Source organism: Myripristis murdjan, chromosome 11 (genome assembly GCF_902150065.1).
Source record: "Myripristis murdjan chromosome 11, fMyrMur1.1, whole genome shotgun sequence".
NCBI lineage: Eukaryota > Metazoa > Chordata > Actinopteri > Holocentriformes > Holocentridae > Myripristis > Myripristis murdjan.
Window position 1 is genome coordinate 2,444,294 of NC_043990.1, and position 14,385 is coordinate 2,458,678.

At 42.6% G+C, this 14,385-nt stretch overlaps 3 gene segments (V, D, J or C); 1 reads left to right on the forward strand and 2 right to left on the reverse strand.

The window, feature by feature from the left end:
* The first annotated feature begins 4,860 nt into the window (after window positions 1-4,860).
* Window positions 4,861-5,342, forward strand: LOC115367902 (immunoglobulin kappa variable 4-1-like). The segment is given in 2 exon segments: window positions 4,861-4,912; window positions 5,020-5,342. Coding segments are annotated over 2 exon segments (375 nt in total).
* Window positions 5,343-6,586: 1,244 nt separating this feature from the next.
* LOC115367570 (Ig kappa-b4 chain C region-like) lies at window positions 6,587-8,412 on the reverse strand (the record flags this gene model as incomplete). The annotated part of the segment is given in 2 exon segments: window positions 6,587-6,951; window positions 8,382-8,412. Coding segments are annotated over 2 exon segments (360 nt in total), but the record flags the coding sequence as incomplete, so codon positions are not given.
* A 2,396-nt stretch (window positions 8,413-10,808) lies between these two features.
* LOC115367565 (immunoglobulin kappa variable 3-11-like) lies at window positions 10,809-11,357 on the reverse strand. The segment is given in 2 exon segments: window positions 10,809-11,089; window positions 11,306-11,357. Coding segments are annotated over 2 exon segments (333 nt in total).
* Window positions 11,358-14,385: the final 3,028 nt, after the last annotated feature.

A 14,385-nucleotide genomic window follows, 5' to 3' on the forward strand; every position in this document is an offset into this window, starting at 1 on the left:
AGAAACTGAAGTGACTGCTGCAGCTGGAAGCTACTGCAGGGACTGATACAGTTCACTGAGGACACACACACACACACACACACACACACAAACACACACACACACACAAACGTGGATTGTGTTGGTGGTAATTTTTAATTTTGTGAATTTTAGTGTCACTAACAGCCACCTTCAACCTCAAAAAGGTGAAAGTTCCCCCAAAAGCAGAGGACAGATGTGTCTGTTCGTGGTGTGATCTCTAACTGTCCTCACTGAAATCCTCCATTTAAAACAATAGCAGTGAGCTCTGAGCTCCATGCACCAACTGTGAAAAGGTTTTTTTGACTCAGAGTCGGTACACAGGACATCCAGAGGTGAAAGTGGACCAATACAGTCCAGTACTTTGCACCACTAAAAGATTCAGTGCCAAAACAGGGGAAAGCAGCTGCCAAAAATACAACAAATGAAAATCAACACACTAAACATATAAAAATTTAGTGTAACATTAAAGACTTGATAATTTTTCATCCATAAAATATAAAACTGCATCTGTAGGCAATGTTTTGAATCTCTAAGAAGATGAAGAAAAGCTGGCGTGTTCAGTGTCAGTCATATGTGTGTGTGAGCGTGTGCGTGTGTTTGTTTGTTTGTTTGTTAGTGTATTTCTTTGAACATTCCACAATCGCTGCCTTTTGCCAAAAGTTCACAAGGAACTGAAAGGCAACCCGCCCGGCAGGCCTGTCATTTCAGCCAATGGCTCCCTGACTGAACCAGCCTCCCAGTATATCGACTACTTCATAAAACCCCTGGTCCCATCACTCCCATCCTACATCAAGGACACCAATCAGGTTCTGAAGAAAATAGATTCCCTCAAAACCATCCAGTATGATTTTCTGGTCACCTGTGACATACAATCTCTTTACTCCAACATTGTACACACAGAGGGTCTCCATGCCATGGAACATTTCCTCAGCTCACATGAACACCCCCACCCCCCCACCCCTCCCCACCACCCCTCCCCACCACCGCCACACTCTTTCATCACTGTGCGTGCGTGTGTGTGTGTGTGTGTGTGTGTGTGTGTTTACATATGTGTCCTGCCTCTCTGCTCTCCACCCGTTCAGAGGCCAGTGTTGATCAGTGGCTGTCCAGGCCTTTCAGAGCCGCTTTCCCTGTAGGACCACAGCTGCTCCAATAAATAAATATATTATGACAATAACCTGTGTGTGGTGGTATTCTGACACGTAGTGCACACTGGACTCAAGGCTGCTCTGCAAGCACATTTGTAAATGAATCCACATTTTGTTTGTTTATGTTTTATAACAATAATAATAATGTTGATTTATTCAGCACCTGTAGAAACAGAGTTTACAACTTTGCTTTGACAGACACAGCCGACTACCTGAATTTACTGAGGGACTAGGTTTTTCCATCAATGGATTTTTTCATCCCTGATGGCACGGGCAGATTCAAAGATGACAACGCCGGGATTCATCGGGCTCAGACTGTGAAAGATTTTTCTCATGAAACCTCGAGTTTCTCTCTGTGTCCGCCCTCTTTCAGCCACACACCGTATTTAACTTCCTCATTCATTCAGTCAGCAGGCGAGTTTTGGCGTGGCCTATTAGTTCTGCCATCTGTTATTTAAAAAATAATAATAATAATAAAAATAAAAAACAGTAAGTAGGCCTTTATTAGAAGTCCATTAGTAGATAGGTGGCGACTTTTTTCGCGAACATGGCATGTCCTTTTGACAACGATTCCGTGGATGAAGGTGCAGTGTTACTGCGCAGAGAATTAAATATTCAACAGGAGATTGTTATAAGACGGCGCATAGATGTTTTACCTGTTTGAACCATGTTTTTATATTTCATCTTAAGCTGCCACCAAGTGCGCTTCTCCCCCGCAGGATTGCACCTAAATGAAATAAATTAATAGGCTTCCGTTCAAGTAGTTTTCCCCAGTAATATTATTTTGATTGTAACGGACTCCATTTAAACTTGCGCATTGACCCGAGCAGCAGTGTTCTCCCACAACATGTTCAGACTCTTTGTATGAATGCATTAAGATTTCCAATTCAACTGGGGTGAAAAATACACCCCGACGGTTCCCCGTTGCCATGGTGACAAATCGGGGCTCCATTGACGCTGTCTTTTTATAGCTGTGGTGCACGCGCTTAACTCCAGGTGAAACTACTCCGGGTTGATCAAACAAACTCAGATCAGCTGTTCTGGAACCGAAAACTCAGAGTTTCCTATCTCAGAGTAGATCAACTCAGAGTTCGGGGTAAGACTCGGAGTTTGCTGAACCTGCTTCGTGAAACGGACCCCTGGAGAAGACTTCACACAGCAGGCCGACAATCTAGGCGAAAAATTAATGTAACTCCAGCGTGAAAGAAATGTCGTGGCATTGCATGAGCTCATCAAAACGATGCTGCAACAAAGCTAAAGGCGGTCCAATGAAATATTAGAGTGTGTGACTTTATTTTTCTGTCTAGGCAGTGTATATATACACACAAAACAAAATCATTAACAATTTGCATTTCACTGCAGTACCATGAGGCCACGGGTTAAATGCCAGTTTACAGAGTGTCTGCAAGGCACTGCACATGGATACTAAGGATTAACTTCCCAGCCAGGTAATGTCACCACCTGTTGAGCTCTGCAGCAGATGACATCACCTACGTTCAACACTATCCTGCCGCCCATACTGGAGTGCGGGCTCTCTGCACTGCAGGTGCCGGACTACACCTGCAGGTGGATCACGGACTCTCTGTCCAACAGGACTCAGCTGGTGAAGCTTGGGAAGACCATCTCCGAGCCAAGGACCATCAGCACCGGCTCCCTGCAGGGCTGTGTCCTGTCTCCCCTTCTGTTCTCCCTCTACACCAACCGCAGCTCCTCCAGCCACCAGTCGATCAAGCTCCTGAAGTTTGCAGATGACACCACCCTGGTAGGGCTCATCTCCTGGGGGGACGAGTCCGCCTACAGGAGTGAGATCGACTCGCTGGTGTCTTGATGCGCCGGGAACAACCTTGAGCTTAATGCCCTCAAGATGGTGGGAGTGATCGTGGACTTCAGGAAGAAGGACAAAGCCAAGCTGCAGTGGGTGATATGCTCGGCAGAGAGGGTGATTGGCTGCCCCTTGCCCTCCCTTGAGGCCCTGTTCAGGAGTAGGGCTTTGAGGAGGGCCAGGAAGATTATCGCTGACCCCTCCCACCCAGGCCACAGTCTTTTCGCCCTGCTCCCCTCAGGCAGGAGGCTGCGTTCATTAAGGACTGTGAAGGCCCGACACTCAAACAGCTTTTTCCCCGCTGCTATCCAGCTCCTCAGTGATGACCTGGAAACAGCCAATAGCATGTCACTGACTCAGTGTCGTAATGTCCGCCAGTACGTCAGGCCTCACACAGATTTGGGTTTCTGTCAGATGGTTTTTATGCTCCAGCAGTCACTCACTCACACACTGTTTCACTTCCCTTTAAGAAGCCTCTTATGCACATCAGCACACAAACATGATATGAGCTGAAAACCTTTACATTACACTGGAAATAAATAGAGCAAATATTTGATCACATTTATTGAAAATTTTCCATCCATATCAGTGATATTTTTTTTCAAGAACTAGAATAAAAAATAGAAGGAAATCTGATTTTTGAATACATTTTAAAGTACAGGTTGGGTTTCGACTGTGTTGAAAGAATGTTCAAAGTAAATATTGTGACCACTCGGCTGGATTATTGTAATTCACTTTACATGGGGGTTAGTGGATCCTTCATTGCCCGTCTTCAACTTGTACAAAATGCTGCTGCACGTCTTTTAACTGGCACAAGCAAGTATGAGCACATTTCACCTATTTTAGCTTCACTCCACTGGCTGCCCGTCCATTTTAGGATTCATTTTAAAATCCTTTTATTTGCTTTTAAAGCCCTGAATGGCCTTGCCCCACCCTACCTTTCCGAGCTGCTGCTCCCCTACTCTCCGAGTCGCTCTCTTAGGTCAGCTGACCAGCTGCTCCTGACCGTGCCGAAAGTTAGGTTAAAGCTCAGAGGGGAACGAGCTTTTGCCGTAGCGGCTCCAACACTTTGGAATCGATTGCCGCTGCACATTAGGCAGGCCTCCTCACTATCTCAATTTAAAACCCTTCTTAAAACCCACTTCTTTTCTTTAGCTTTTGACAGCATGTAGGTTTTATGATTTTATGATTTATGATTTTATATGTGCATGTTTTTTTTTTTTTGTTTTTTTTATGCTGTGCAGGCAGTGCATTTTACATTATTTTATTCTATTAAAATTATAATTGTATTATTACTTTATTTTATTTTTATTTTATTATTTTATTTTAATATTTTTATATATTTTATTTATTCTATCCTATTTTGTTTTATTATTATTATTATTATTATTATTATTTACTTTATCTGATTGTATTTTAATTGATCTTATTTTATTTATCGTGTTATCCTACTGTGTTTTTTTTTTTTACCTTTTTATTCTGCTTTTGTTGTGTTATTTTGTGGTGTTTTATCTTGCTGTGCAGCACTTTGGAAAACCTTGGGTTTGTTAAATTGTGCTATATAAATGAAGTGGATTGGATTGGATTGGATAAATATACACCACTACAGTGTTTGTTTGTTTTTTTAATCTGGAATGAGCAACAATGAGGATGCATGTTAAAATAACTGCTTATTGATTAATATCCCAATGAGAGTAATGTGTGTCCCTGTTGGAGTGGGTCAGAGCATTTCCATAGAGAGCCACTTTGCATCAGCAGCACCATGCTCCAGTGCTCTGGGAGAGTTTATAGTCCTGAGAGTTGAAGACTGGATGACTGACAGCTGTCCTTCATGACAACAGAAGCCCCAGAAATCCTCCTCATCCAAACATGACTTTGAGCTCCATCCTCATCTGGACTCTCCTCTGCTGCTGCTTGACAGGTAAAGTCCAGAGAATCAAAGTCCTCTCCTCTATGAAGATCCGTCCCTCTGAAATGAAGTGGAGAAAAGCATGACGCTGCTTTGTGTTTTTGTCTGTGTGTCCTCAGAGTCCAGAGGCCAGGTCACAGTGACTCAGCCTGGAGCAGTGAGGGCTGCTCTGGGAGCCTCCGTCACCATCACATGTAAAACCAGCCAGGATGTTTATGTTTCGGGCAGCTACCACCAATTAGCCTGGTACCAACAGAGAGATGGAGAAATTCCAAAACTGCTCATTTACAATGCTAATACTCGAGAATCAGGGATTCCAGGTCGTTTTACAGGCAGTGGATCAGGGAGTGACTTCACTCTGACCATCAGTGGAGTCCAGGCTGAAGATGCAGCAGTTTACTACTGTCAGAGTTACCACAGTGGTGGAGTGTTCACACAGTGAAAAAGCATCGTACAAAAACTTCCCTCAGTCGGACTGAACAGAAACTGAAGTGACTGCTGCAGCTGGAAGCTACTGCAGGGACTGATACAGTTCACTGAGGACACACACACATACACACACACACACACACACACACACACACACACACACGGTTGATGAGAACATATCATCATGTTCATAGTGTCAGTGTCAGTTTTCCCTGTGAGCTTCAAACAGCCACCTCCCACCTCAACAAGCTGAAAGTTCCCCCAAATGAAGAGGACAGTTCCAGTGAAGAAGCCCAATCAGAAACATTAAAAGCACAACAACATGGAGCAAAGTGAGCTGCCCTGACGCCGACCCCCAAACCACTGCTGAATGATCCAAACAGCTTATCCCCCACACATCAACATCCATTCACTGACCACACAGTAAAACGTCACATACCCATCAGTAACAATGTATGCTGAGGCTAATACCAATAGTGCAATAAAATGTCTGTTTAACAGATTACATGTTACATTAGTGTTGTGTCACTGTTCAGTGTGGTTATGGCTGTGGGATAAAAACTGTTCCAGAATCCTGTGGTGCGTGTTTTGATGGATCTGTATCTTCTGCGAGATGGCAAAAGTTCAAAAAGGTGGTGGGCAGGGTGGAAAGGATCCTTGATTATGCTGTGTGACTTCTGCAAGCAGAGCGAGGTGAAGGTTAATTGTGCCATTCCTTTAAATTTAGGTCATTGTTCAAACTAGCACTCATTCCCATATGCTGATGGTACACTTTTTTATTTTTATAAATGTAAATAATGAGAGCAATGAGAGCAAGTTTTCTCCAGTAATAAATGCAGTAACAAAGCATATGAAAGATGCTTGGCCTAATCACTACTTTGGCTGGGAAGCATTATTCTGAATTAAATGAAGCTTTCCTGAAGTTTGACACCCTCATTTACATTTTGAAATCTTACAGTATGTGTGCCAGCTGAACCTAAAATCCACTCATCCATCCCCGTACTTTAATATCAGTAAAGATCAGGAAAAAGGACACAACTTATTTGGTAAAAAGATTTTTTTTATTATCATTATTTTAACATATATAGAATATCTGCATTACAGCAAGAAAAATAAATGATTATTTCAAGATTTATTAGAGAAACAGAGAGAGAGAGAGAGAGAGAGAGAGAGAGAGAGAGAGAGAGAGAGAGAGAGAGAGAGAGAGAGAGAGAGAGAGACATGCGGCAGAGCACAGAGTGAGAGCAGCTGCAGAGTGAAACCAGTAGCAGAAGTCCCAGTGAGTCAGGTCAGTTACTGGGGACACTGGTCTCTCCTCAGTGTCTCGGCCTGCAGAGCCTGGGAGCCCTGGGTGGCCTCACAGGTGACAGAGCCCAGCTTCCTCCACTGGTCTGCAGTGAGCCTCAGGGTGCTGCTCCAGCTGTAGAGGCCGTCCTTCTCCAGCACCCCGGGGCTCCTGCTCTGCTCCCAGCTGCTGCTGCTGCTGCTGCTGCCGTCCACCTTCCAGGCCAGCCTCCAGTCTGAGGGGAAGCCCTTGTTGGCCAGGCACATGAGCGTGGCCTTCCCCTGCTGCAGCTCCTCTCTGGAGGGGGGCAGCACCGTCAGGGTGGGAGGGGCGTCACCTAGGAGACACCAATCAGCTTAGAGGGCGGGAAATAAGCAGCTGGCAGTCAGTCAGCGGGCGGTTGGACACCTTTAATGTGTGAGAGTCCATTTTCCCCTTTAAGGACTTTCTGTCAGATGGTTTTTATGCTCCAGCAGTCACTCACTCACACCCTGTTTCACTTCCCTTTAAGAAGCCTCTCATGCACATCAGCACAGAAAGAGTCCTCATATGAACACAAATACGTCAATACACATAACAGATGAAAATAAAAATTATTTGGCTGCTCCATAAAAATGATCACACATCAATAATGGCGTGTGTCCTTAAATATTTTAAAGAATAGAAATAAAATCTAATTTTTACAGTTTTTATAATTTACTGATTTGTCAGCATTAATTATTATTATTATTTTTTTTGTTAAAAGTCAAAGTAAATGCACAATACATTGTCTGTTTTAAAGAAATCTGAACAAGAGCATCTATAACTGAGATAAATGTTTGTTGAGCATTTTCAGCCATAATGATTTTCAAGCAACATTATTCTGTTCATCAAAACTGATTTCAGCCAACAAACAAATTATTTTCATCCCATATGTGAAAAAAAATATGAGATGAAATTAAGAATGAGAAATTTGGCTACATTTTAAGATTTTAATCTTAATCCCCACTCTGTTCAAATTAGTTTTCATTCAGCTTCACATGTCATGTAAAAATACTAAATTAAAATCAATATGGTCAAACAGTCTGAAGGAACCAAAGCTTTGCATTCAACTGTTCTAACTTTGAAGCTGGTATGTTTTAAACATTTTTCACAATTTATAATGAAAAGTCTAAAGAAGTACTGAGTCAAACTAAGTGGTTAAGGAGAAACACAGGCAAGAAAAAACAGTGACTATAAGTGATGGAAATTAACAAAATCCATGTTAAAACCAACCACTAACACTCACACAGAAGACTAAAAGTAACTCAGCAGCAGGAACACATTACATGATATTTAATATTTGTGCAGAAACTTACTTCCAACATCCAGTCTGGTTCCTCCACCAAAAGTCCACCACAGTGATACAAACTCATTGAGCTGCCGTACAAAAACTTCTGACTGTAGAGAGGCACGGCTCTCTCACTTTGTCAGAGAAAGCAACAACTACAAGCCCTCAAGATGCCACTTTAAAGAAATAATCTGTAATAAATGCTTTCTCTTTTCGTTCTAATGAACTTCATTTTAATAAACTTAAAATTTCCTCAAATTAAAGAAATTTAACCGATCATTTGGATTCAGTTTTTCAAAGTCTGCTCTGCTTTCACTACTTTGAGATCACTGTTCGCTTAAAATCAGATATTAACATGAAAAGTCAAGTATGGCAGTTTGTTTCATGAAGTGCAAATAATGTGAAAAAGTATATATTTTTCTCATGGATTGATAAGAACATGAAATAATTAAACTTACTTCCAACATCCAGTCTGGTTCCTCCACCAAAAGTGTACCACAGTGATACAAACTCATTGAGCCGCCGTACAAAAACCTCTGACTGTAGAGAGACACGGCTCTCTCACTTTGAAAACAACAAACTCACTGAGATCAGCCTCAGGTTTGAAAACTTAATAACAAATGACTGACATATCATCACTAGCCATCAAACTATGTCAAAAATTATCATCATTGATTACATATATTTTTGAAAATATATTTAATTTTTGGCAGTGAATTCTTTTTTTTCTTTACCAGTAACGTAAAACATGACAGTTAACATTCTTGGAGAAAACATGCATGTATCAACCCAAAACTACATGACATAACTTTGATCATTTTTAAAACTACAGCTTGAGGCTTTCCAACCTGGGTTGCCATGGTAACTGTTGCCACAGAGCTAACCTGCTGCAGAGCAGGTTTTGTCCAGGCTCACTGATCCAAACGTGTAAACCATCCACCCATTCAGTTGCTTCCCTACAGGATCCCGGTGTGGACAAAAATGCTGCATTCAAATGAAAGCGTCAGTCGACCTGCCGTACAGATTGTGCTGTTCACATGGAGACATGTGTGCAGACCTGCAGAAGCACTTTGCTCTCCATCATTTGTCATATCAGAGATGTATGTTTTGGTAGCACTGCACGGCGCTGTATGCCTCCTTAACATCGGCAGACAGGAAGTCCAAGGTCTCATCCCCTCTAATGTTGCAGGTCACGTTCTGGATGAAGTTCTTCAGGGTCTTGCAGCTTTTGACATGATTCAAATCTCCATTTATTATGAGGAGTGCTCTGGGATGCCGTGCGTGAAGGTCCGCTACGGTGGACTGAGTGACATCACCACTGCCGACGGTGAAACATACACAAGGAAAACAATGGCGGCTGAAAACACCTGAGGCAGATAGTTTGGCCTCAACCCCACAGCCAGCAGCTGAACATCAGGCATACAGATGTTTCCATATCAACATGCTCTGGATTGGACCACTTGGAGCCCATTGGCAGTAAAACAGGGCTTCTTGTAAACTTTATGGTGTAACGTCTCACCCTGCTTCCCAACTTATGTCTTTCTTTTTACCTTCATTGTTTTATTGTTGAAATCCTTTCAGACAACTTGACTTCCTGCCCTGTGTGTGTTCACTCCACTGTGATTATGCTGCCACGCCCTGATGAGTTTCACCTGTGTCCCATTACTTAGTGTATTTAGTCTCTGTGTTCCCTTCGCTGTGAGGCAGTCAGTCTTTGAATATTGTGTCAGTCACACCAGCTTTATCTGTACTGTGTTATTCTCTCAGTGTATTTTTGACCTGGCTTTAGTCATGGCCTTGCCAGACTCTGTTTCCCTGATGTTCTGCCTGTCAACCTGTGTGATGAACATCTGCAAGTAAACACTGTTGGCTGACTTTGTTCCAGCTGCTGAGTCATGTGACTGAGTCCTTGCCTGCCATCAGTCTAGTCGCTATAAGGAAAATCCTGCTGACTAAAGGAATAGAAAATGAAAGTATATACAGTATAAGTAAAGATCAATGCAATCCCACAAATAAACCTATTTACTATGGCTTTTATTGTTTATATCCCTGTTTTTCTATTGCTGCTTGTCATACTGTATTTATATTTTCAATGTCCTAGTCCTTGATGAATTACTTTTCCTGCTGCAGTGATCTAATTTTGCTTCAGGGATCAATATTTTAATTCTATTTCACCCTGTCTGGATCTGTCCATGCGACATGTGATGTCTTTCATATGAACCCGCTCATGAATAAATTAGAAAAACCTGGTTTGATGGAGCGCGTTGACAATGACCCTCACACCCCTGGTTTGCTGTGATCATGTTTGTTAGGTTTTGTGAGGCCAGCTGACGAGACGAGAGTTTGACTGATTGAACAAGAATCAACATCTCTCCTTCAAAGCTGATATCAAATTAAACTCACAGGAAGTAGCTGACGTCAGATCCAATTGTTTGAATGAAGAATACTTTGTATGTCTGAACTTAAAAATAGTTTCTAACTCGTATAATTCAGCACCACAAAAACATTTTTTGGGTATCTGTAGACGCAAGGAGTTGAAAAATACACAGGTTGTTTGAAGAACTATCATAGAATATGTTAATGCTTTTCACAGAACACAATAAATTCTTTATTCAGTTGATAAAAGTTTTGTGCACCGTTTCTGAGTTGTTTTCTGATGTCTGAAATGGATTTCTGAATACAAAAACAAAACAAAACAAAAAAAAAAAACAGTAAAACGTTAAATTTGATGTTAAATTACACACTCAAATTCTGTTCACCTCTTACTTTGTGTCTTTAGTCTCTAGTGTTTTTGTGTCTCTGCAGCTGTTGAGTCAGATCAGTTCCTCTTGAGCTGAGGGAGGTTTTTGTACGACGTTGTTTCACTGTGCTAACCCGCTGTTATCCTACTGACAGTAGTAAACTCCTGAATCTTCAGCCTGGACTCCACTGATGGTCAGAGTGAAGTCAGTCCCAGATCCACTTCCACTAAAACGAATAGAAACTCCTGACTGAAGGTTTGTGGCACGATATATCAGGAGTTCAGGAGCTTCTCCAGGTTTCTGAAGGTACCACTGGAGGTAGCTACTAACACTTGTACTGGCTTTACATCTGATAGAGACAGTCTGTCCTGGACTAACAGACTGAGATCCAGGAGACTGAGTCAGAGTGATTTCTCCTGATGAATCTGGAAAACATCCAAAAGAGCAGAAGGGTTATTGAGACAAATACAGCTTGGAGAAAGATGATGAATATGAAAACAGAAGAGGAGGATTTCTTTAACATGGAGAACAGATGGAAGAAGGTGAATGCTGCTGGTCTCAGTGTTTCTCCATCACAGCAGAAGATGATTGTGGTAAAGCTGGTTGCATCCTGAAGCCAAGTTTTCAGAAGAGAGTCTCACCCTGAACAAGGAGCCCCAGGGTGCCCAGCAGGAGAATCTGTGACATCATCATTGTGCTGCCGGCGTGTCAGTGGCTGTGAAAGGCCTGGACAGCCACTGATCAACACTGGCCTCTTAATGGGCACATATGCAAACACACACAACTATTTGAATGATCCTCCAGGGAACAGCGGACCCCCCAAACCTTGCTGAGAAGATAGAGGTGACTGTGAATAACAAAGGTCTTTCACATCTGAGCGGCAACAGAGAAAAACTGCTGAAGACAAGTGACTCATGACGAGGAAAATGTGCTGAGAAACACCATGGTGAGAAGCTGGAATAGTGACTCCAATGCTGAAGGAATGGCTGGAGAAGCAGCTTGATTTAGGACGTGGAGGATTTGCCGTCAGTGTGAATGGAACCAGGGCCAGGTAGCTAGGTGAGCACTTTCTGAGCTGAAGAGCAGATCAGAAAGAGCAGGAATCTCAGATCTTTAAAGGGAGAGGCAATTTGCCAGGCTTTCAAATGGACTGAGAGACGGATCCATCTGATAAATAAACATGAGGTGGGTGGGTTTGATTGGTCTCTGTCCATTTCAGAGAGAAGACCAGAACATTGTGAGGAGAACAACAGGTGGAATATGCAGGGGGAAGCAGACAGGTGGAACTCTATGGTTGAGGCTCTGAATATGGAAGATGTGAGAAAAGTGAAGGAGGTCAGCAGAAACTTGGCTTGAGTGTGTGGGCGTTATGTGGGTGGTGTCAACCTCAGGGAATAATGTTGATAGAAATGGAGAGAAGAAGCAGTGTTGAGAGAAAGATGATGGGAAGGCAAAACGGACTCCTGATGTTGGAGGCCTCTATAGAGCAGAGACATTTTGGGACATCTGGATGAGGCTTGGAGCAGCAGTCAGCTGCTTGGAGAAGAAGCTGATGCTCCTGAAGCATCAGGCTTTAAGGAGTTTCTGTCAGATGGTTTTTATGCTCCAGCAGTCACTCACTCACACACTGTTTCACTTCCCTTTAAGAAGCCTCTCATGCACATCAGCACACATACATGATATGAGATGAAAAACCTTTACATTACACTGGAAATAAATAGAGCAAATATATGACAACTTTCTTTTGTATATCAGTTGACATATATTAATTTATTTCAAGAAGTGGCGGTAAAAGAGAGGAAAATCTGATTTTTAAAACAGTTTCACTTACAATTTTTTTTTGAAAGGTGAAAGTAAAATTACATTAATATAGAGGGTTATTGTGGCAGTATAGTTTTTTTGTTTGTTTGTTTGTTTGTTTGTTTGTTTGTTTTTTGAGAAATTTGAAAAAGCAGCTCTCAGGCAGTATGTTAAAATGACATACACATCTAGAAACATCCTGATGAGAGTAATGTGTGTCCCTGTTGGAGTGGGTCAGAGCATTTCCATAGAGAGCCACTTTGCATCAGCAGCACCATGCTCCAGTGCTCTGGGAGAGTTTATAGTCCTGAGCAGGGACGGTTTTTGCTATGGGCAATGTGGGCAACCGCCCAGGGCGCAATCTACTTGGGGGCGCACAAGCGCCGTCCAAAAAAAAAAAAAAAAAAAAAAGTGCGTCCGCAAAAAAAAAAAAAAAAAAAAAAAAAAAAAAAAAAAATCGTTTCTAGACTAATATCGCTCATTTCCATGTCAAGTTGGTGCAGTGGGCGCTGAGGCGCCCCTACTATCACGTCAACTTGCTGCTGAGAGTCATGCATACAGGTCGTGTGTGTCAGAAGAAAAGGCAAGGGGGAGGGGGGCGCGGGGGATCAACTTGCGACTGCAGAGGCTGTGCGCAGGTTGTGAGTCTCAGGAAAAGCAAAGGGGAGGGGGGCGGGGGATAGACTAACCTCTGATATGAAAGATCCCAGGCCAAACAACACAAACTGCTGCTTCCAAATAAATTGTATTTCATTCATAAAATTAATATAGACCCCTTATAGCTACATGTAATTTATTGGGTTATGTGAAAATGCCAAACAACAACAACAACAACAAAAAGTCAATGGAGTATCATGGACAAAAGGCCAAAAAAAACATCAGGTGCCCAGCTCAGAAAGAGAAGGAGAGAAGAAGAGGAGAAACGTTCAAAAGATAAAGGTATGCAAGTCTCTATGTGTGACGTTAATTGTGAATGTAATGAAACAGTAGCCTATACCCTATTTATTAGCCTCTTGCTAATATGTTGCCACTTAGCCACAGAAGTTTTTTTTTTTTTTTTTTTTTTTTTTTTTGGTTTTTAGTTTTGCTGAACTAGCAACTATTAGAATTTTAGGCATCGCCCAGGGCGCAAAACTAGTCAGGACCGCCTCTGGTCCTGAGAGTTGAAGACTGGATGACTGACAGCTGTCCTTCATGACAACAGAAGCCCCAGAAATCCTCCTCATCCAAACATGACTTTGAGCTCCATCCTCATCTGGACTCTCCTCTGCTGCTGCTTGACAGGTAAAGTCCAGAGAATCAAAGTCCTCTCCTCTATGAAGATCCGTCCCTCTGAAATGAAGCGGAGAAAAGCATGACGCTGCTTTGTGTTTTTGTCTGTGTGTCCTCAGAGTCCAGAGGCCAGGTCACAGTGACTCAGCCTGGAGCAGTGAGGGCTGCTCTGGGAGCCTCCGTCACCATCACATGTAAAATCAGCCAAAGGGTTGAAAGTTGCAGCAGTGCCTACTGTTTATCTTGGTACCAACAGAGAGATGGAGAAATTCCTAAACTTCTCATTTACCTGACTAATACTCGACAATCAGGGATTCCAGGTCGTTTTACAGGCAGTGGATCAGGGAGTGACTTCACTCTGACCATCAGTGGAGTCCAGGCTGAAGATGCAGCAGTTTACTACTGTCAGAGTCGCCACTATATCAACAGTCAGTATCTGTTCACACAGTGAAAAAGCGTCGTACAAAAACCTCCCTCAGTCAGACTGAACAGAAACTGAAGTGACTGCTGCAGCTGGAAGCTACTGCAGGGACTGATACAGTTCACTGAGGACACACACACACACACACATACACACACACACACACACGCACATACATTACAGTTTAAAAGCCATTAATGATGTATGACTCTGAACTGAATGTTCAAC